Source organism: Falco rusticolus, chromosome 5, assembly GCF_015220075.1.
Source record: "Falco rusticolus isolate bFalRus1 chromosome 5, bFalRus1.pri, whole genome shotgun sequence".
In the NCBI taxonomy this organism is placed as follows: domain Eukaryota; kingdom Metazoa; phylum Chordata; class Aves; order Falconiformes; family Falconidae; genus Falco; species Falco rusticolus.
In genome coordinates, this window is record NC_051191.1 from 27,643,363 (window position 1) to 27,667,029 (window position 23,667).

The window sequence follows — 23,667 nt, forward strand, 5'->3', positions numbered from 1 at the left end:
TCTTGGCTCATACCTGTACTACCCTTCATCTTCTCCTTGTCTTCATTTCCATGGTCCTCCTTCTTCCCTTCTTGTCCTATTTGCTCAATATCCTTCACAACATTTAATTGTTTGACTTCCGTCAAGCCTGACTTCACCTCCAGTCTTCTGCCTTGAAGACCTATAACTTCTTTGCTAATGCTCTTTTTCTCTTAGAGGTACAATGCTTATTCCCAACGTTCTTTTGGAAGGAGTTACCTATACAATTCACTTTGTAGGCATTTTGCTACACGTGCCCTGTTCCCACAGGCAGAAAACACCACTTTTGAATACATTAGGTCTTCAGCCCAGCTGACATTTCTAGCTAAGCCCTTTGGTTTATGGACATTTGCACTCTTGAAACTGAATTATAAGTATTCTACTCTTTATTTTTCCATTACTTTAAGCGAAACAGAGATCTGCCCTTGGCCTCCACCCTCTGTATCTGTTACACCAGAGTATTTCTCCCAACAACCACAAACACCTTTTTGCCAATGACTCCTCCATCTCCCTCCCATTCTTTCTCACCATTCTGACTTACATCTCCGGATGGTTCATTGCCAGTCTGGCAAAACAAAACTGAGCTGGTAGCGTGGCGTCTTGGTATCTTTCATCTTCTTTTCTCTCTTATCATCAATAACAAGCTGCTCAGAGCTTCAATGTGAAAACCACCTGGCATTATCCCCTTCTGCTGAGCTCTCAGCAGCAAACCCAGAAGCTGGTAAAACACGTTTATGCCAATGAGCTCTTTGCAAACTTTCTCTTACGTGTTCCTTGCAAATATTGTCATTTGTTTTGGGAAATGTTATAGGATGCATGATCTAGGAAGCTTGCCCATAAACCAGTCCTACACCTACCCTCTTTAATGGGAAAGAGTGTAGAATATGAATTTTACTAACTACCAGAAAATTATGCCAGCATGGGTTTAGAAACCTCTAAAACTGTAATTTCCAGCTTGTTACCAAGACATGGTTTTGAAAGAACTGAGCGAGCTAGTCAGTCCTGAACTGGGAGGCTCCATACAGCTAAGCAGCAATCGCTCACAGGATAACTTTACTAAATTCAGGTAGGACCACCTTTTCCTTTCGTGTCTATGGATGGCTTCTTCTCTATGGCTCTCTTGTCCATGTCCAGCTCCCATGAACTATAACATGAAATCTTGGCTTTATCTAGTTTCCTCACTTTTGTTTAAAAACTCTAATAAAAGAGTGCATAAAAAGAAGTGCCTCTGTCAAAGACAAGAACAAATCAGTATCTTTCTCTTGCAGCCATCTTCTGTGGAGACAAAGTATTATTTAAACGATTACCCATCTGCCTTTCTAATCTTTCACACATATTTGATTGGTTTCTGTTGTGCTTTTTAAGGGCAGTTGCTCATGCTCATTTACCCAAGCGATTTGCTTATGTGCCTAAACCTGCCTGAAGTATTTTTTTTTCTTAATTGCGGTATACAGTATACAATTTTTTTACTCTTGAGCAATAAGCAGCAAAATCAAAGAATCTCACAGTAAGTTGTTTTGTTTTCTAATGACTCAAGCCTTTTTATGGATTCACTTTTGGAGTCATCACCCAATGTGGCCAGCAGCAAAACGAAAACAATTTGCCACAGCCTACCACCTACCATAAACAGGATAAATAATTAGTTGGGGTGGCTTCAGTAAATAATAAAAAAAAAAAGGTGGAGGGAAAGCTGAGGACTACATCTGAAGTTGAAAATAACTCACACTCAATGAAGAAAAAATTCTAAATCACTGCTACAATTATAAACAAAAATGATAATTTACTTGTTTTGGTAAAGGGATATGGTATTTTTCACTTTTTTTTTCCATGTAAAAGTGGCAATCCTGCAGCAAGGGAGAGGCTGGGGAGCCTCCACCGAAGTGAACAAGGCTTCTAGATTGATACAAGACCACACATGGGGATTTTACTGCAGGATCAGGGCAAACATGTTACATTAAAAAAGAAAAATCGCGAATGGGATAGGAATCATAACTGAGACAATATCTTCATTAAAATACATTCAGCATTTAAAAAGGCACTGAAAATCAGTCCTCCAGCTCTTAGAATTTAAAAGACTACAAAACAGAAAAATGTGGGTATGTATATACACACACAAACACACACAAAGATTTATGAAAGCTGTAAAGATCACTGGAATTCCTTAAGCACACCTTTGCAGCTTCAGAGAGGAGCACGATAATTTTTCATTACTCTGCCTCCTCACTTAGGTGGTCTATTGATCATATCAAAAATGATTTCACCATCACACGCCCTCTTCCGTCTTACAGCAAAAGTTGGATTGACACCCAGAGCGCTAATTCTGTTAATGCACGGCTAACATGGTCTTTCTCTGCTACATGCTACACTGTAAAAATAATAGGGATACCCATTAGTACAGCAATAAACACAGACTTTTGCTACCCGGACTCTATTGTTTAATTTTTTCCAAACAGTGGTTTACCCTTCTACATTTTTCTCCCTGAAGTATCACTTTTTCCCTCCTCTTTAATTCCACAATAAGTTCTCTTCCAGAGCTTTCTGTTGAATAAGCAGCGTCTCACAGGGTAACCAACACCGCCCACAGCTGTGTCCCACAATAGCTCCATGCTGCTTGCATTACGTCTTTTGGAGGATTTGGTCACGGTGCCTTAGCTGCTCCAAACACTGCTCTTATTCATAAAAACGTGCGGAAGGAGGGGCTTCCAGCAGGATTCCTTTACCTGTTTCCCCACCACAAAACAGTGAAATAAAGGGAATGGGTCACGAGCTACTTGGCTGGTAATGCAAACCTACAGCTTGACAAGTCAATAAAAAGCCAAACCTTTCCTCCCTGGCCACACGTAGGGAGCCAAGGCTAGAGGCAAACAATTTGGATATGCCTACACAGGGAGGTTAATGAACCCCATTATTCAGCTATTGTGGGCAAACACTACGAAGACAGTAATCTAAATTATCAAAGTCTGAGTAGATCTCCACCAAACAGCACCCAAAGTTCAAAGTTTCTTCACACAGTCTGATTTACCTGTACAAGAACAACCCTATTAAAAATTATAAAGCTCCTGAATATCCACCAAAGATGACCAAAGATCTTAAAAGTAAGATACATTCTTGAAAACTACATAGGGCAGAATTCTGGTTTAATTGAAGCTAACGGCAAAGTCCTGTCTCAGATATCCAGCTTTTTTTCACAACTCCAGGAAGTTTGAGCAACTTAAAAAAAAAAAGTATTCACGGTACAGTAGCAACTACAGATCCCCAGTGAGCTTAGAGAAACACCAACATGGTCCTTGCCTGATTTCTTGTCTTCAACCAGGTCAATGAAAAGGGTATCAATGGATTTGCTAAAACCTTCTTCTCCCTGCCCTTGGTCCCATTACCTTTTTAAAGTCTGACTGTGTACGTACATGTGTAGTATTCCCAAGAAAATTCAGTCTCTGGAGAGTTTGCAGCTCAACTCTTACATAAATTAAGCTAGTTGCAGATAGAATATCTATGATTAAGGCATCTGTTTTTTGGAGAACATTACCCTATAATAAACTTGGTGGTACTCTGCATGCTGCAGGTTAGATATTTAAGTTTTACAGAGTTCCAAAAAGTATGAATGAAGAACTACTTTACTGCAATTCTGTTGCCCAAGTGTGGTTGCACTTAAAAAATTCTTGAGCAAGGAGCAAAGATGACCCAAACCACATACATTCATCAAAACAAACTCCTCCAACAGTCCAGCTGTGCTTCAGGTAGGGTTATAGCTTCAATGAGGAGATTTCCTCAAGCTGCATTTCCTTCCAGGCTTCCACTTTTTCAGACACATGCTATTTTGACAACTTATAAAAATACATGCTATGAGCACCTTATTGTGGTAGAAGTTCTTAGATGGATGATCATAGAAACTCGGTGTAATAAAACAGAAAGCAACAGGACAGGTTCCCCTGTTCTCTTAGTTCCAAAAGGATGCTTCTGGGTCACTAATATTACACAGAGAGGTCACATCTACTGGTCACAAAATAATTTGGTCTGCATTGTCACTTGGTTTTGAGATCGCCTACAAAGGATGTCAGCTAGCTACACTGGTGGCTTTTGTCATGGGGGATCACGCAGTCAAGTGAGCCTCCAAACGACCACAAATTAGGACTTGGACTGATTAATATCCTACAAAGCAATAAAAAGCTTTAGTGGAGTCAATTAAATATCTGGATAACAAAAATTTTTCTATCCCTTCATCCTTTCAGGATTCTTATTTAGTATACATACATTATTTAGTATAGTTTTTTTATAGACGTGCATACGTACCTGAGCATGCATGCAATTTGTTTTCAGAGAAATTCACATATCTACTCACTTTAAAAATATGTAAGACAAAGGGTAACTTCATTAGAGCAGCAGGTCAAGTTTACAAGTTAAACACTGTTAAAATACCTGCCTTTCCTCTTCTCATGTCTGGTTTCCAGGTTCCCTGCTGATGGCAGAGCTATGATACAATGCAGCATGAATCTGGAGCAAAAGCCTGAAATTTTAGGCTAAATTTCACAATGAGTCTTGAGGCACTGGCACAAGTTTCCTGGAGAAGCCGTGGCTGCCCCACCCCTGGCAGTGCTCAAGGCCAGGCTGGACGGGGCTGGGAGCAACCCGGGCTGGTGGGAGGGGTCCCTGCCCCTGGCAGGGGGGTTGGGGCTAGATGGTCTTCGAGGTCCCTTCCAACCCAAACCATTCTGTGATTCTATGAAATTTGCAGACTTGATTTCACAAAAAATATATATCCTGCTTCTAAGTCACTGAAGCATTGAAACGGCAGCCAGTGAGTGGTACTCTGCTTTGTGGTCTAGTGTTAGTGTCAGAAGCCCTGTGTCTTTTCTTAAAAGCTGTATTTAAATGTAGAATAAATTTATCTCATGTATCAAAAATAACAGCACATACTTTTGCTGAAGTTTATGTGAAGTATGGTAGTAGCTTGAATGTCAACACCTCATCAACAGATACGCTTTTTAAAAACTTAAGTGCATGAAAAATGATTAGGCTTAGGAAAAATAACCAGACAAAAAGAAACCATGATGCAACTGAATAAAACTATTAAATTCTGCTCATCAGTTGCAGTTGATTTAAAATTTAGAAGTCTATACTAGCTGTGGTTTTTTGTTTTGTTTTGTGTTTTTTTAAAAAGATAGCATCTCTAGTTCCTTCCTATACTAACTCAGTTAGCAATCTACCTTGATAACACTGGAATGGAAAAAAAAAAACCAACAGTGAAAAACCCTTCTGACATATCATTCAAATCATATCTAAAAAGGTGGTCATAAATATTTTAGAACACAAGCAAACCAATAAGAGCTAGGCCCATTAAGGATAAGATCTTTTACAACAAATTAAATAAAACAATTTATTGAAGCCTGGACTTGAGATAAACTAGATTTACTAGCTGACCTTTTATTCATTTAAAGAACAAAATTAGCTCTAATTGCATTAGAATGGAATCCAGTAAATTTCTTCTAATGTGGTACCCATGCAAGTATTGCTGTAATTGTTTACAACTAAGATGGAAATGCTTTGATTCTAATCTACTTTCTTTTTGTTTTACTGTGCAGTTAAAACACTTGCAAAAACCCCCAAAGCAGACCAGTTTTTCTAATACTGGCTTATCCATCCTTCAGCAAAAGTACATTTTCATGTCTATTAACCTAACGTTATTAATAGCTGTCTCTTTCGAACTGATGTATGTTGTAAGACTATTTGCACACCAGAGAAGCTCAAATGCAGTTACCACTCTGACTCTAGGAGCGGTATGTACACATATTCACAGAAACGAGAAAGAAGGAGTCTTCTCTGTCGCTACCATCACTGCTTTGTATGTTGGTCCAAGCAGAGGAGGCAAAAAGTGAAATGATAAAGTGTTTGCTATGCTGCAAAGACATTTTCCTCACCACTGCTGCATCATTTGAGTAAACTTGTGTTCCCGTTGTGGTGCTGTGTTTATGGTGTGATGCGAATCTCCATTTCGAGAACCATCAACCTGACACTTTTTCTTCAGACATTTGAAGACTTCATGGCCTCACAAAGATCTGTAAATACTTCCATTGGGGACAATGTTTTATATGACACTCTCCCAAACCAACCAACCTCCAGCTGAATAGATACTTAAGTACTTCCAAAAGCCTCCAAACAGTTCTCACTAGCAGAGAAAACTGAAATAACCATTACTCCATCTAGTTGTTACTCATTTCTATATGATCATTACCAGATATTCAGAACTTCATTATCAACACAGATGAAACATAAATTTAACTTTCCCTTACCATAACACATCACAAAAGCTTTTGTCTCTGCCTGTACTTAAAAGGTTGGTGATTCTACTATGGTCTTTTCAACTAGTAACTTTAAACAGAGGTCGCAGGGACTTCTGGTGCAACGTCAGAGGTCCAGCCCACACACAGCTACATAATGCCTTGGCTCAGAGCCACACCAGTCCCTTTCATAATGATCACAACACGTGAAAATTAAAATATGCTCTGAGTTCAGGCTGAACATTAATTGTTGAGGATGAAAGCAAAAGTATTATTTAGAGAACAGCTCCACTGCGAGCCCTGCTGCACTAGACATCGGATCGACACGCAGTATAAAACAGCTGCCAGAGCCATGTGGCACAAAACTGTATTTACTTGCGTAATGGTACATTTGTTGCTGGATTTTGCCTTGGCAAACTATGAAAAATCCTAAAAGCTATTACAAAGTTCTGTAAGTTCTTGTTTGCCATCAGCCAGAAGGTGCAACTGGGCGAGACAGCCATTACACTGGGAGAACTTTAGGGTGCCAGTATGGTGGGCAGTGAGGAGGTATTTAAGGTAGAAAAGGGAAACCATTAAGCAAATATCAAACCTCATTTGGTTAAACAGCCTAAAGCAATCTCAAGGACGAGTGTCATGTGGAGAATATGAAGTTCCCTTCTTAGGCCGAGCTGATGGTGCAGAGAGCTGCAGCACAACCACTTCTTTAGCATTTGCTACCAGCTGCCTCCAGGATTCCCCTGCCCCTGAAGATCTCAGCCTTAGTATTTTAATTCTCCCCTAATTTGTCTGGAAACTTTGAGCTAAGTCACCTTTGTGTATCTCCCATCCTGAAGTTGGGGTTTAAACCCTGGGCTCTGCCACACTATGGAACTCAACATCTGAGGTCCTCAGATGGTGGTCAAGGTGCCACTGAAGATGCACACAGGAAACTGGAATAGTTGCGAGTTTCCCAAAAGGCCATAAAACAAGATCTCAGTGTCTCTGACCCACTGCAGACTGGCAGGGCTGATGACAATGTACCCATATATTTTGTATCAAGCAGATGGAGTCTGAAGTCCCTTCTCAAAATATGTGTGGGTATGAGAAAGACTGGGGTGAGATAAGACGGGTAGCAAAGTCAATTCTTGGGTGCTAAATTATGGCTTCAGAACTTCAGAAGTTCTGCCTTGAAAATATGACTTCATTTTCCCCATATAAACACTTGTACAGTCCCTGAAAAAGCAGAGTTTAAAAGTATCCATAGCTTCTCAAGGAGGAAAATGGATTTGTGAACTTTAAAGGGACAGTCTGTCCAGCTGTGCACATTCAAATCACGCACAGCAGGACAGAAAACTGTTCTGAGAAAGCTGGAGCTTTCGTACAGCGATCTGAGGCACAGAAATTTAGATCATACTCAAATATTGTGAAAGGAAGAAAGCAGAAACTACTGAAGAGCAGGAAAAAGCCCTGAAATTTGGGGTGGGGTGTCCCATAGAAACCAAGAAATTACTGAAGTCCTTTCAAACTTCAAACCAGTAAAAGCCACAGTTATCTACTGGGGTGAAGTTGGACATCACAGCAAAAGAGAATAATCATCAAAGATGCTATTTAACTTCTAAAAAGTAGAAAAATTAGCGATTAGGAGATTTAGTTCACAATGGCTATAAAAGAGAAGCGACTACACTAGCAATATTTAATGTGATGAATGGAAAGGAAAAATCTGTTTGGTGCTCGTGTTTACCATCAGACATGAAAGTGTGCTTTGTGTCATTAAAAACAACGTGAAAAAACTGATTAAAAGAATTCACATACAACACAGGGCCAGCCTAAGGGGCCCCGTGACGCATGGTTTCCCCAACCTCTTCAGCCACTTGTTTATGCTGTATGATCTCAGGACAGGGATCATCCTATTTACGCTCATACAGTACAAAGTAACTATTATTTGTACAACAGCACCCCATAATTAGGGAGCTAATGAACCAACATATGAAATGTGTTAGGTACACTAATGAATAAACATCAACAGTTATAATAAAACAGATGTGTATGAAGGAAATTTCAACTGTTATGTTTTAAAGCATAAAACAACTGTTAGCTGAAGAGCATTATGAAACTTAGCTGCAGGTTACACTAGGCATAACCATCCATTACGGAAACCTCACTAAATGTGACTGGAGGCATCATACGAGTCTAGATGGAGTCTTGTAATCCCCGCTCTAGAAAGGCACAGAGTAGGAGATGCAGTAGGATGGACAGAAGATGATGGGTCCCACTTGTAGAGTAGACGAGAAAGGGCAAAACGTCCAAAAAGTTTCTACTGGTAAGTGTTCTGCTTGATTATTCATTAGAATGGTCAGAACATGTCATAGCTATATGAATATCATTTGCCACTAATTTTTAAGCATTTCCCACTGAAAGTAAGAGCTACCACAAGTGACAGAGGATGAACTGTGGTAAGCATACACCTTGCAGATGGCTTTATTCGTACTTACATCTTGTCTTGGCCTGCACCCACTCTTAATGTCAGCCGAGGAATAACTGGTGATGGAGCCGGAACAACTGGTTCCACCTTTATCTGTACAAGAGAACACAATCATCAATCAAAGACTGAAAGTAGACTCCCAAAATACATTAATTACATGAAAGGACTGGCAGAGTTAACCAGTGTACTGGCTTAATGAGGCAGCCCTACGACAGAGTGATCACCGTGCTCTCATGCTTCGTGCTGTGGCATGGACAATCAGAGTTTGTGGGGAGCTCCCAGCCATTGCAAATCACAAATATAAATTCTAGACTAAAAAATCAACTTGACACTTCGCAGCATTTGCACCTGCACATAGACTTTGTTAACAAGTCTTCCCAATTTAGTATTTTTCTCGAGACACAAAACCCCATGGTATGTTTCTAAACAATGACATGAAATGCTTTGACCTTCGCACTCAAACTTGATAGGTACCTGTTGGTGTTTGCACTTTTTTTCTGAGATTTAAATTCAATTATTTGCCAAGTTCCTTAGATAAATGTACTGTGACACTCTTGAATCACAAGTAGACACAAAGGAAGCAAATAAACTCCAAGCACCAACACTGAATACTTTAAGGAAGTACTTATCCACATAGGTATAACAGAATCATGGCTTTTTAATGCAATTAGGCTGAGGTTTCTAATGGCTATTTTTCAGATAGCCTGGTTTCTAAGCCCAGTATCTGGTGGAGTTTGGGCCACTTGAGTATGTCCTTAAACTCTTTGAACCAGTATCTGTCAAAATTACCAACTCCCATTGAGCTACCGCTTTGCAAAACCTGCACAGAATCATCTCAGATTTTGCATTTGACACTAATGATTCTCCATACATAAGTTGCTCAATTTATATCCATATATATGAGAAGTGTGTATACATTATATATGTGCATAGAGAGAAAGCAAGGGAGACTGATCTCATTTTGAGCATGTGCATCATCGTATTTAATAAAATAACAAACTAGCTGACTCTGGTCCAGGAACTTAAAGACACAGAAACAGTATGCATACACTAAATGGAAACCCAAGAAAATCTCAGTGGGAGAAATCTGTTTTAAAAAGCTTTCAAAAAGAAAGGGAGGGCCAACAATCAATTCAAAGCACAGAAAGCAGTGCAGGAGATGGCAGGCCAGAGTGGGAGGACTCAGTTAGGACTTACACTGAGGAATGGTAATGACAAAGTCCCATGCCACACACCTTGCCCAAAGAACTGAGGCTGCTCATTAGGAGATGTCTACTCCAGAGAGAGAAGGGCTGCAGCCTCAGTAGTATTTCTGTTTTGACACAGCTAACCATGCTTTTCAATAAAGCTCTCTATGGATATGTATTAGCCTACTTCACAGGCTCTCTCTACTCTTTGTTTATATAGCAAGGGGCTTTTTGTTATGTCATTCCCCTGGAGTGTTGCAAGAGCTTTTTCCCTCTGAAGCTCCTAATGCCTGCAACAGTTTCACTGCCACTTCCCATAGGTAAGTCTCTTAACTGCTTTCCTGGCATCTAAACCTGTAGCAGCATCCACGGGACAGAGACACAGAATTGAACCCTGGCTACAGGAGGCTCAGGCACATGGCTTTGCACAGATTATTTTACCTCTTTTTTTTTTTTTTCCCTGAAAGATTTTTCCTAAAGGTTTCTCCTCCTTCTGTAGTGTCTACTTTGAAAACAAAACTTCCCAGGACAGACACTGCTGCTTAGCTTCCAGCACACAGCACAGCACAATAGCCATGCCATCGGTCCTTTGTATATAGGTTCTCTATTATTATTTGTACACCACCAAGATGTTCTAAACAATGGTGATGTGGGCTCATGTGGCAGAAGAAAAGCAAGTAAAACACTTCTTTATGCTCAGATACCGACATTGCAGTCTGCTGTAAGAGGAAAACTGGGCTCCACCACAATCCTAAATATCATCCTTTGACAGGAGAGAGGAAGCACCTTTCTACAACGTGGGTTTGTGCGTACAGTTTGCATGACTGGAGTAGAGAGAATATTAAGGAGCATTCACAGTTATATCCTGCATATCCTGGTCTTCCCCTACATTGCTGATAGGGTTTTGATTCACGAATAAGGGCAGTTTACTTTGGGGCAGCTCCAGCGAGACCTGCCCCGATGCAAGGATGGCTCCATCTCTCATGAAGCAGCTCCTCAACTACTTTAGTTTACAGCTCAGCGTATTAAGGTTAGCTGAAACTGGGTCAGCAGCTGCTTCGTGAGCTGTTCAGTCATTCCTACAGCACGCCCGGTAATTTCCATAGTAGAAATGGGGTGTAACGCTTTGACTCTTGGCTTTTAATCTGGCAGTGTGCAAAGACAGCGCCCCAGCTCGCTGTCTCCTCTTCTGGCTCCAAGGGCAGCACCCTAACGCTACTGCGGAGCACAGAGCTGCAGGGAAGCCCTGCGCAAAAGCTCCTCTTCCTCAGTGCCATCACTGAACATTTCCAGCATGCAGCCTTCAGCTCCTGCTTTCTGCCATTTACACAGAGTACTGGTTGGTGTTCGGTGTCTTGCAGCTGCTTGGGGCAAAATTACAGGGAAAACTTGATAAAAAGCTTTGATTTCCCAACAGGATGGGATGCATGCTTAGGTAATAACTGTAACAATACTCCGAAATGGAAACATTACCATTGAGTTACTCTTTTGTTTAAGTACAGCAATATTAGAAACAGAAATCTCCTATTTTCTACTGGCCACCAAGAGCTGAAGCTGCAGTTAGCCCTGCAGGTTGTGCTCACGCCTCCGAAGCGCCCGCGCCATGGAAGGCTAAACGTCCGAGCAGTAACTTGATCATTTGCTCTTACAGCACAACTGCTGGCTAAATAAGTCATTGTGTGATTTAAAAGCTAAATTAAGGAAACATGTACTTTTAGGGGTTAAAACGAAAGAGCAGCATTCTGGAGTAATACTGGGAATTGGGGCCAGCAGAAGAGCATTTACAGTGGATTACTAAGCTTCCCAAATCACCAAAGAGGTAAAGTCCAGCAATATAAGACTCCTTTGTAGCTAACTAAAAATACATTGTCAGTGGATTTGTCCAGTTTTATGTATAAGCAATACTTCTTTCACCTGAACTAATACTAGTAGTCATATAAGCCCCTTATTGCCATGTGCTGCATTTTTTTTGCTAATCTTCAAGGATTTAGCTTCTTTGCCACATACCTCAGGGCACCAACTGATAAAGCTCTAACTCTCCATTTTTCCAGGACACCAGCAGTGCGGCCTTGCAAAAAATGAAAATCGCTCAAGAGATTTAAAGGGGAAATTTATTTTTAAAATCCTGACTTGCAGCAAAGAGGTGGATTTAAAAAAAGCTTATCTATCAAGAATCAGTTTAAATTTTAATTCTATCTGGGGACTCTTTCATGCATTCTAGCTTTAAAGTTTATCTTTTGACAGGGACTTTTTGCCAAGGTAATGGGCAGCTTTGTCAATTTAATTTGTCCAAGTTTTTATTACTGTCAAACAACTTTCCTAATATATGTACGTTCAGTCTATACTGAAGTTTTACCAGTTTGTGTTTGTCTGTGTATCTGTTATACTGCTCTAAAGCAAACTAGAGACAGAGATTTGCAGAAGAAATGCAAACCCGAATGCATGAAAAACAAGCAACTCATGTCTGTTCTATATGCACAAGTATTTAACTTAAAAAGAAATCTCTTCAGAAATTCTCAATGAAATACTGACAAAACGACTCAGGCATGAGGGGCAGGCAGACAAAAAAAAGGGGAATCCGTGAAAACGTTGCTGCAGTCTAAAACCAGACATTAAATTAACACGGACAGCTGGGCCACCACCCTGTCCATCCACAGCAATCAGATGTCAGTTTCTCCAGATCACCCAGATTCTGCATGGAAGAACCATTTGTCAACTTAAAAATATGTCAGGTTTTGAAATCAGCAGTTTGTTTCAAGCCCAGCAGACAGCATAAGAGGGTACAGTGGCAAAAAAGAAAAGTGAGGAATGTCCCAAATGTGAGCCTGTACAAATTGAGTATTATACTCAAAGTAGGATGTAAAGAGCATCTTGGTAAAACCAGAACTTCCACAGTGCTTCCTAATGCTGAGGATAGAGATTTAGGAAATCCTGTATCCAAGGTTATCAAACATGAAGACAATCTCTTTCTTTTCTTCTTTTTTACATTAACAATTTAATGCGTATTATAAGGTGAAGTGACAAAAAATTAGAGCAAACCGTGAATTAGGGGAGCTGTTTCTAATGGGATTTCAAATCTGATAATATGCAAATATGCTGGTTTCATTTCTTAAATATATTTTCAAGATTAGGTGATATTGGAATGAAGAAATTATCTTTGGCTGATGTAAATCAGTAAGAGTTACAGAGTGGAAGGAGCTCAACCCACTTGAAAACTAGCTCTCACCTTCTCTCTCTCAAGCATAAGACTCAAAACGAAAGGTGACATTTGAATATTTAGACCATAATTTTGAAATCATTTTCTTACTTCAAACAAATTGGAACAACAAGGGGGTAGTCTGGCTAAGAGAAGATTCAGCAGCTCTTCTGAACATCTGAGATAACTGGTGAACTTGTTTATTTGAAGGCTGCCTGCTCCTCATTTCAGTCCACCCAGTAATTTACAGGTTTCTACAAGCTTTGAAACAGTAGATGCTCAGAAATGAAATTTAAAGTTTATATGAAAGGTATAGGGTTGCTGGCCCTACTAGTGGAAATGTACAGAGCAAAATTTGTACACTGCAACATTACATACCTTTGTTGTGTGTGTGCTGTTACTGAGTCTGAGCCCCAGCTTTTCTAAGTGAAAAGTGGGAAAGTCAACGAAAACCAGAAGGGCAATCTCACATTTCAAATTCACAGAATTGGACTTCCATTGTTTGGTCTTCCAAGGAGGTTGGACAGACCCTGAAACTCTTGGCTGATGTCTTCCTTGGAACAGTTATTTTTAAAAAATACCTAACCTGTAATCACACATCTTGTCAAAGCTCTTAAACAATGCTCAGCAGCAGAGGAATCCATATGCATTTTTCAAGCAAGTACACCATCTCAACTCATCCAAACAGCTTACCTTCTCATGCTTGTGTTTCTCCTTCTCTTTCTCTTTCTTTTCTCTTTCTTTCCTCTCCTTTTCCTTCTCCTTCTTTTCCTTTTCCTTTTCTTTGTCCTTCTCCCTTTCTTTCTTTTTCTTCTTCTCTTTTTTGTCTTTTTTCTTCTCTTTTGGTTTCTCTTTGTCCTCAAACAGTTTTTCAGGAAGCATTGGAGACAAGGAAGGTAACATGCTGGGAAGCCTCATTGGAGTTGGTGTGCTGAACAAGGGCAAAGACATTTCTTTGGGAGGTAACACAAGAGGTGCTGATGAAGCCTTTATCTTATCTTCTTTACCCTTATCTTTAAGTTTTTCTTTGTCTTTCTTATCCTTGTCTTTTTTGCCTTTCTCTTTCTCTTTCTTTTTATCTTTATGTTTTTCCCTGTCTTTTTTGGTATTGCCATCTTTCAACTTTACTTTTGTGTCAGCATCCTCAAAGTCCTTTAGTTTGAATTTATAGGGATCAAGATCATCATCTTTGAGCAGTTCCTTCCACTGAAACTTCGCTTCCTTGCTTCCTTCCTTGTCTTTATCCTTCTCTTTGTTCTTTTCCTTCTCCTTACTTTTCTCCTTGTTTTTCTCTTTATCTTTTTCCTTCTGTTTTTCTTTCTTCTTCATTTTTGTCTTCAGCTCTTTTTTCAATTTCTTTTTCACTTCTACTGATGAAGCCAACTTGTTTTTCTCCTCATAGACTTTGAGAAGAGGTTCTGGAGTTGGAGGTGAAGCAGAAGGAGAGGAGAAATAAGTGAAGTTGGTAGGTGGATTAGAAGGTGTCCCCATGTTTGCCTTTCGAATGACCTCATCAATTGAGTCATCCATTGTCCATGAAATGTCTGAACTTGAAGTCCCACCTGAGGGAGGTATTGGAGTTGCTCCTGCCTTATTTGCATTATTGGCAGAAACAGAAGGTTTAGGAGTTGTAGTCTCTGAAACAGAAAGTCTTTTAGGACTGGTAAAAATTTCCCCTTCTGATTCGGAACCGGAGGAAAACTCAAAGGGATCTGGTTCACGTTCTGCACATGCACGAGCAATCACAGCATCGATTGAATCATCAATGGTCTTATCCATTACGGGTACTTTCTTAGTCTGGTTTTCAGTATTTGGCTTGGTTGCAGGCTCAGGTGGCGTCTGCCCCTGTTTTACTTGAATGTTTTCCTTTCCCATCTTGTCACTTAATGCAGCCAGAGGGGCTCTGCTTGGTGTTTCAGGCTTGACAGGTGGTTGGGGAACATGAGCAGGAACCTTTGGACTCTTAGGACTTTTTGGGCTCTTGGCACGACCCGGAGACTTTTTTTCTTTGGATCCAGTTTTTGGTGAACGTATGGGACTTCCAGTTACCACTGGTGAGGGTGTAGTTTTAGGTGATTTTGTCTTCTGTCCTGGAGAACTTGTTTTGGACTTTGTTTTGGGTACAAATGGCTTTGCCTCTGAAGTTTTTGGGGCTGGCACTTGCGGTTTTGCAATAGGAGCCAACATTGGTGGTTCTGGTGAAGGAGGGACTAAGTCTGTACTGTCCTGAACATGAACTGGAGAAAGCATTGGTGGTACTTTTTGAGTATTTATTGAGCTAAGAGGCTCGCGTGGTTCCAAAGGTCCGTCCAAGGTGTCACCTTTGGAAACAGATAGTTTTGGCCGTTTCACAGGTGGAAATTCCTCAGCATCAGGACTTTCTAACGGTCTCTTGCTCAAGTAGTTCTCATCATTAATTGCCTCATCCTCTTCCATATCTCCCTCCTCTTCCAGTGGCACCTGCATGGCTTCTGCAGATGTACCTCCATCGGTAGGCACCTGTTCCTCTTCCTCTTCTGTAACAAAGGACATTTAAAAAACATATTAGGATAATTAAAATGTGTTTTACAGACACAAACAAGCATTAGAGCAAACGTTCACATGTATCTCAGCCCATGAGAGACAACTGGCCACCTAACAGCTGGTCTGCTTGGAAGGAAAGTGTGGCATCTCCTCTGTCTCACACCAGCCACCATCACAACTGGTAGGTGCCCTCATCGCAAGCGTCACGTCAAACGCATGAGCAAAAGATAGGAAGGTAGAGCTGCCTCGTGGTGGTAGGCCTTGTGGAACAGATCCAAAGTGTCAGTTCTACCTAAAAACATCCTGATTATTTCTTACTGCAGTTGTTAGGATTACAATAACGTGAACCTGCTTCATTCATTTCAAATGAAGAGAGATTTTTTTTCTGTAACAAAATAGACTGCAAAGCATACATACAACAAAGTAAAATTCACCGGAATTAGAGCTGTCTTGCCTACATATTACACAATTCTGATTGCAGATTAACAACTAGGAAAACCTAGTCTTCCTAAACCTGGTTTGTTTTTTCCTGAAGCAGCACAGTCTGAAGGTTAAAGCAGAGGACTAAGCCCCATTCAACCTGCCAGGTTCTGTCTCTGATACCATCTTAAGAGGTTGCTGCACACGGATGTTATCTGTTATGCTTGTATGGGAACACCCCAGCACCGAGTGTGTGCGTGTTGGTTTGGATCAGGAGCACACCTCTGAAATGCATTTCCCCATCTTCTCCACTTACTGTTGTTTTATTTGTATCATGGAGCAATCCTGGAGTGCATATGCTGGCTTCCTGTTGTAGTGAAACCAACATGAAAGACAAAGTTGCCAGAGGAATACACCTACCATACTCCAGTTGCAAGTGGGCATTCAGGCTATGAGAACAAAAAAACAGCTTTTGAAAATAAGATAAACCTGAAACATGCACAGTGTGGACATCAGGCACCAACTGTTTCAAGTCAGTGTGGACACCACCTGTGTGATGGCTCTGTTTTTTTGTTTAATAGCAATTATTTTTTTCCCCTACATACAACACCATCTTCAGTCCTACACATGTGACATTATGGTGCAGAGAAAGGAGAAAATTCACTTGAGATCTCCCAGCAAATCCAAAGTGAGTTTGAGAAGAAGAGAACCTCTGATCTCCCCAACGACAGCCAAGCACTTTATCCTTTTGGATACACTTCCTCACTTTCAAAATGGATTTCTCCAAGCAGGAAAAAGGATTCTTAGTCTGGAATAAGAAAGTCCACACTGGTGTGAACCTGACACATTTATATTTGCTGTAATTATGTCATTACACCTATGCCTTTTAACATTCCTGCACAGACAACTTCACTTCACCCCATGTCTCTATTTACCCCCTGCAAAAATGCATGACATTTTGTCTAGCAGGGTTTCTGTGGAAAGGTATCAAGTGCCCTAAGATTCTCACATGAAATATGTAAAAAACGTTTATTATGACAGTGGCTAAAACCCAACTTCTTAATGAGCAGCTGGTTTTAAAGAAGCAAGCACCGAGAAACCTATAATGTTACACTAACACCATTTAGAGCTTTGTAAGACAGCATCCTTCTGAAATATCTCTTTTCAAGGCATTTATTTTCAGGTTTTCTGTGCTGGTGTTTCTCTACTGTAATGTGTCAATGCTCTGATTTAGGAGAGTTGAGTCAAGAGCCCTGGGCTGCAGCACAAATCTTGCCAGCATCACAAATTAAGTAAAATGAGCTAGCAACTCTGGCTTTTGCCAGGGCCCAGAGGATTTACAGCAGCCAGCCCAGAGAGGAGACTTTGCCTGAGGATAAAGTCTTAGCCTTCCGTGAAAAACAGAAATGTTAGGGAGTTAGGTTTTGCCTGGCTGGGCACTGACATTAAATTTTTTAAACTGCAAAGTTAGAGTATAACTGAGAAATCACTGTGGACCAAGCCTGCACCTGCTATGGGGGAAAAATCTGCTTCCAGATCATGGAAGTAATTTCAATCTCTGTTTAAGCTGTTGCAGAAATCAGCTGCCTTTATCAGCTCAAAACTGTTTTGGGGATGAAGAATTAGTATTCATCAGATGTCACACACCACCCGTTGCTACCGAGCAATTCCCTCCCAACCCCATTCAACCTAGTTCGCCACTGAGTTTGTTTTCATTTAAAATTTTAAAGAGCGATAAAATTTAAAACAAACACCTCGCTGTAAATTTCAGATTTAGAGAAGTCTTCTGCCTTGGCTACAAGACGAAAGCATAGCCAAATTCAAACACTAGGAAAGACAGGGTTTGACCATGCAGACTATAGAGATAGCAACATAAACCATTTTAATATAAAAAACATGGGGATGAAAAGAGTCAATAAAGTGGAAGAGAAATTACTGCAACAAACAGTAAAAAAATTACATTTACTAGAAAAATCAGAACATCTATTTGCTAAAGATTTCTGCCCAGTGTCTGCTTCAACAGCCACTCTGTTATACCGTGTCCCATGGAAGTGCACTGCAATATTTCATATTTTTGTAACTCCTTCCTATCCCAAGGTACTTCTCATGTTTTACCTACTCAGGATTGTAGAATACCAGCAGCTGCTGGATCAAAGGCGAAAAAACAATTTCAGATGAGGTTTGGAGAACAGGGACTGGAGTTTTGTACAATAAAAAAAGAGCAATGCTTATTTTTTTTTTAATGAGGCCAAGTAAAGTTTGCACCAGGCCCATGAAGTTTCTGTGATCTTGTGTGGAGATGCCAGGGAAGGGCAGAAAAGGTTAAAGTGCAGTTTGTAGAGGTGAGACTAGAAATCGGGGTGTCTTGGCTCCAGCTTTCATACACATTCCTGCAAGCCACAAAGACAACTTTAGTAAGGAAGCAGAAGCATTACCATCCCTTTTATATGGACTTGGATTCCCCAAAACATCTGGAAAAAATTGCCTGGGTCAGTCCTGAACAATCCAGGGACTAAGGAAGTTCACGAGCACTTAACTACTGACACACATTCACCACTTTTCAGACATGCTCAGATGACAATCTGGAATCCTATCGTGGTCAAATGAAATCCAAATTTCTCCTGGAACGAGGCCACAGTCTGATGCTCAGCGAGAACTGGTTTTCTGCCAGGCAGCGGCTTTCAAACCTGAGCCACCGCAGCTGTGCCCATGGCAGAAAACAAAAAAGCACTTTTTTTTGGGGGGGGGAGGTTTAATTAGAGAAAGTGAAATCTCCATCTTGCCTTCAAGAGCTACAGGCTCTTTTTCCTCCCAAAGGATTCACACCGGAGCAGGAACCAAATATGGGAAAACATCAGCTTTTAAGTGTAATCTGCTTGACTTGGCGATGAGCATTTAAAACCATGCGGCCCCCTTTTCACCTTTGTCCATCTCATTCGCTACCCAGCACTTCTTGCCACACAATCCTTTGTGCGCAGGATTGCTTTTTAACTCTCTTTACTGCCATCTCTCCCTATCTCCGGCCACCTTATTAATGATCTGACTCCAGTTAGCATCTATAGGTCAAATGGATATCACCTCGGCCATCTGCCCTAATAACTCTCTCCTGTAATGAAAGGAGACTAGAGCTGTTTGGGAGGTTTCTCAAGATAACAGATACATTTTTTTTTTTTGGTTGTTGTTAGAGAAGTCAGTGCTGGATCAATGTTAATGTTCACATTACTAAAGCTATACAGAACAATTGTTTATTATGTCAGCAGGCCCCACGTGCAGGGCCAGTTCAGACAATCCAAGGGTTAGGGGAGGGATGAGTTCACCCATGGTAGTACAGCCCCAAAGGCAAAATTTCTCCACTGCTGAAATAAAACAGGCTGATAGCTGTTAGCACACTGCTTATGAGAAAACCGTTTGTTAAGACAGCATTTCTTACGGGAGCATATAAGGACGTGTAACGTCACCTGTGTCTATGTAACAGGGGCAAGCTCTTCACTTTTATTAAAGGATGATTTTGAAGTTAAGGGAGGATGGAATCCACTCCTCTTTTGACACGGGTTTGAAGTGTGATCTCGGGCAGGTCACACTTCGTACTGCTGATAACTTCATCTCACAGAGGTGCTGTAAAAGCCGAACTTGATATCATTACGTGGCTCCTTGGGATCTCTGGAGAGAAAGCATTAGAACCCCAAATACAAGCCATGGCGATGTGTCACCACTTCAAATGCTGGTAAATTTCTTAAGCTGAACCGTTCAGCCAAGAAATTGAAACTCCTGCACCTTTTCAAGGAAAAGCCACTAAAGAAGCACAAAATTTCTTTCTTGGTACATCATGTTCCTGTAGCACAGCAGGGACTCCAAAACCAAACACCTTCTTAATTTGGCCACGGCTCAGTTTCAGGACAGCAATACTCAACATTTCAGTAATGAACTTCCAAGTTCATGATGATCGAGGAACCATTCGACACAAGGGTCCAAAGGATCAGAACTTCTGCATTTATTGCAGAAAAAACCCATACCAGTACCTAAAGGGGCCTACAAGAAAGCTGGAGAAGGACTTTTTACAAGGGCATGGAGTGATAGGACAAGGGGGAACATCTTTAAACTGAAAGAGGGGAGACTTAGATATGGGGAATAAACTCTTCACTGTGAGGGTGGTGAGGCACTGGCACTGCTCAAGGCCAGGCTGGACGGGGCTTGGAGCAACCTGGTCTAGAGGAAGGTGTTCCTGCCCCTGGCAGGGGGGTTGGGGCTAGATGGTCTTTAAGGTCCCTTCCAATACAAACTGTTCTGTGACTTTATGATTCTAAAAAGAAGTGCAATCACCTGTACCATGCTATCAGGCTCTCCTGTCTGCCTCACTGGAGGAGGCTGCACATGTTCCTCTTTCAACAATGTCAGATGAAAGTGAAGGCAAGAAAAAAAAGATGCAAAACTGATGGATGGAAGAGAAAGGCACTTACGTACAGGCATTCCTCAAGCAAGAAAACCTATTTTTAAATATACATATCTATAAAATATATATAAATATACATATATAAAATTGAAATTGTCATCATCTTGGTCATTATCAGACTTTTTACTTGGTAGGTTCAGAGACAGTAGCATAAGCACTTACAGCTAGATGATGTCCTAGAGAACATGGCGCAGACTGGGATAGGTAAGATGTCTCCTCGCTCTGCCAAAAACTTACCCTGCTGTTGGCTGGTATTTAATTTAAGGAAAGTATCAGTCTCTCTTCTGGAAACTGGATTATTATTTCCCTTTGTCACAGGGTGGTGATAGGACAAAACCATCTGGCTAAGACCTGGAGCTCTAAGAATAAACCAGCATTTCTTACATACAAGATGAAGCAGAGTCACACATGCTGGCCTAAAGCTGGACACCACTCGCTAAAGAAAGTACACCATGAAAGTAGTAACAGTAGCCTCTTACCTCCAATGCAATGGCTAAAGTACTAATTGCACAAAGCTCTGGCAAATAACAGTTCCTGTGGAAGCCAATATAATCATGCAACATTTTGGCATTTGGTATTTGATATTAACTGCAGTATGGCAGATAAACAGTATCAGCTATCAGAGCAAACCCATTAAGGATACAATACTGAATAAGCAGATGTTTCCATGCAACTCATACATGTCTATTTTCAGCAATCAAATTTCTTCCATAACCCTTTTATTTTTAAACAGAATTTAAAAACTTTATTTTCTAATGGAATGCAAAATGGCCAAATAAAGAACTATCAGATAATGCATTTCTTCCATGCAAATGCAAGAAAGGAAGTGATCATTCCCACCCAACATACGAAACCTTTTAATGAAGAAAAATACCAAAAAACTTCCTGCAGACTTCCAGAATAATTCTCCCATTGTCTAGATAAAGCATTAGATAAAGCCAAAGGTATCATTTGGGAAATTTATGTCACTACAACAGGAGCTTAACATCCCTATCATATCCTATTAAGTAGGGGCTTTTGACTTCTGCTAAAAATGAAGTTTTTTTCTTATGCCATGTTAGGTTTTATCTCTTTAACTTGTAATAACAGCAGCCTGTTCCCCAAACAAACAGAAAGTGTGCTTGTGGTCCATAAAGGAAATTAATGGAAGAGTGACAAAATTCAATCCTGATATCCTACAGGCCAATATCCTGATACTCTAATGCAAAATGAACACACTAAGATACCTGCAATACATTTTCAGCTTAAAATGCCAGATTTTATATTGATGTATGTCTCTCTCTCCATTTATATATATATGTTTTATATATATGATTATATATATAATTTCTCTGCCATATGAACACAACTGATCACTGATGTGACTTGGTTACCAAACAGGTAACCACCAACAGATTTCTCTTTTACTGTATAAAGGAGATCAATCAACCTATTACCAAACCCTGACATTTTCCAATTGACACTTTCTATGGGAAGAGAGCTGGTAAGAGAGCACCATCAAGGAGCTCATCTTCCATGTGCCTCAAATTTTTCCACCAACACTGCCAGCGAGTTCATTCCAGTGCCTTCTCAGTATGCAGAAACCACAAATACATAAAAAAAAAAAGGGCTTGCAGGTGTGGCTAGTGATTTTGTGTACATAACTGAAACACTGTAAAGAGGATGTTACAGGTGCCTGAAGTTAAGCATCCAGACTCATTAGCCATATTGGAAAATTCTGGCTCAAATGGCTGGGTGGTGCCTTCAACAAACAATTAGCTAGGATTGAATTTAGAGGTGTTCAACAGGACAGAGAGACTTGGTGTGTACATTTATCAATCACCCCAAAAGCAGTTACTAATCTGCCCAAGAAGCTATAAGTGGTCAACAAAACCCCTCTCCATCCCTAATGACAAAACACATCTATCCATCCTGAAATACAGATGACGGCAATAATCTGGTTCAGGACTCACAAATTTCCAGACCAGCTCAGTTACCTCTCCATCCTGTTGAACAACTGCTTTGCACCCTTGATTAGGCATTTCTTGGTGTGAAATCAACAGAGATGAACTTTGGAACACCAGCATGAGAATAAGATACCAATAGTTTGCCAGAAACAAACCACAACTACTACAGCTGTAGTTCTACATTGCAGTGTTGCTTTAAAAAGGAACAGTCCCATCCTTTCTTTTGTCCTGGTTCAAACATTTGTGCAGGAGAACAGGGAACTAATCAAGGCTAAAAGAAGGAAGATTATCTGATAGTCTGAACTCAAATCACCAATCTGGTCTGTCATGATGCTACTCAAATTTCTGGGCTAAAACAAGCCAGAGAAAGTCCTGCACCTCCTTTCTTATATCATCATCTGCCCCCTTCTGCATAGTGCAGTGACTTCACAGGCTAATTCAAGCATTTTTCTGTCCAGTTGGCAAAGTAAAAAGCCCACCTCAGGATCAGACAAGCCTAAGGGTGAGGGAAAGAAGAGGAGAGAGGTGCGGAGGATCACCCTTCGGGCATCAGATCCTGCCTTAGGGTATAATGCGCACTATGGCTTCTAGTGCTGCTTCAGGATACTGGATGCAATGAGAATAACACTTTTAAATACTTACTAGTGGCAGACTTCATTATAATACTTTTTAGAATACGCAATGTTTATGAAGCCAAACTACCCAAGATTCTTAAAATGACACACCCACCTCCCTGCTAAGACAGAAAACCAGCATCGGCAGATTGTTATCAGTTATGCTCACGATCTCTGACCTGACAAAACATCAGTCCTGCATTTCCGCTGCACAGAGCAAGCAAAAATATGTTTCTGTCTAAATACTAAGAAGGAGACTTCATTTTCATTTTGACTTCTTAACAGCAGCTCAACAATTTTTGTAGATCACACATACATACAGGAATAAATGCATGTGCATGGCAATGCTATGCTAATGTGTCTGGAGCTGTTACGCAGACTTGGGTGGAGAGTAAAAACAGTAACAGAAGCATCTTTAGGAAGCGAGCGAGCGAGATGTGTGAGAGCCAGTCAGCTCCCTGTCAGCAGGGCAGCCTTGGTTCAGTCACTTTGGTGTTGCTCTGAATTACCTGTGACTGAGTCTCTCCCCTGAAATTTGCAGAACGGAGCGTGACATGAAAGCCCCCGCTGTTTG

At 40.7% G+C, this 23,667-nt stretch overlaps 1 protein-coding gene across 4 annotated transcripts in view; it reads right to left on the reverse strand.

The window, feature by feature from the left end:
- The window catches only part of TAF3 (TATA-box binding protein associated factor 3), a 119,686-nt gene that overhangs the window by 13,055 nt on the left and 82,964 nt on the right, over nt 1-23,667 (reverse strand). For all 4 annotated transcript variants that reach the window (XM_037388637.1, XM_037388638.1, XM_037388639.1 and 1 more), the window contains 2 exons: nt 13,834-15,656; nt 8,768-8,850 (listed from right to left, as the gene is read on the reverse strand). In XM_037388637.1, coding sequence (XP_037244534.1) covers nt 8,768-8,850; nt 13,834-15,656 — 1,906 coding nt within the window. The remainder of the gene's footprint in view (nt 1-8,767; nt 8,851-13,833; nt 15,657-23,667) is intronic.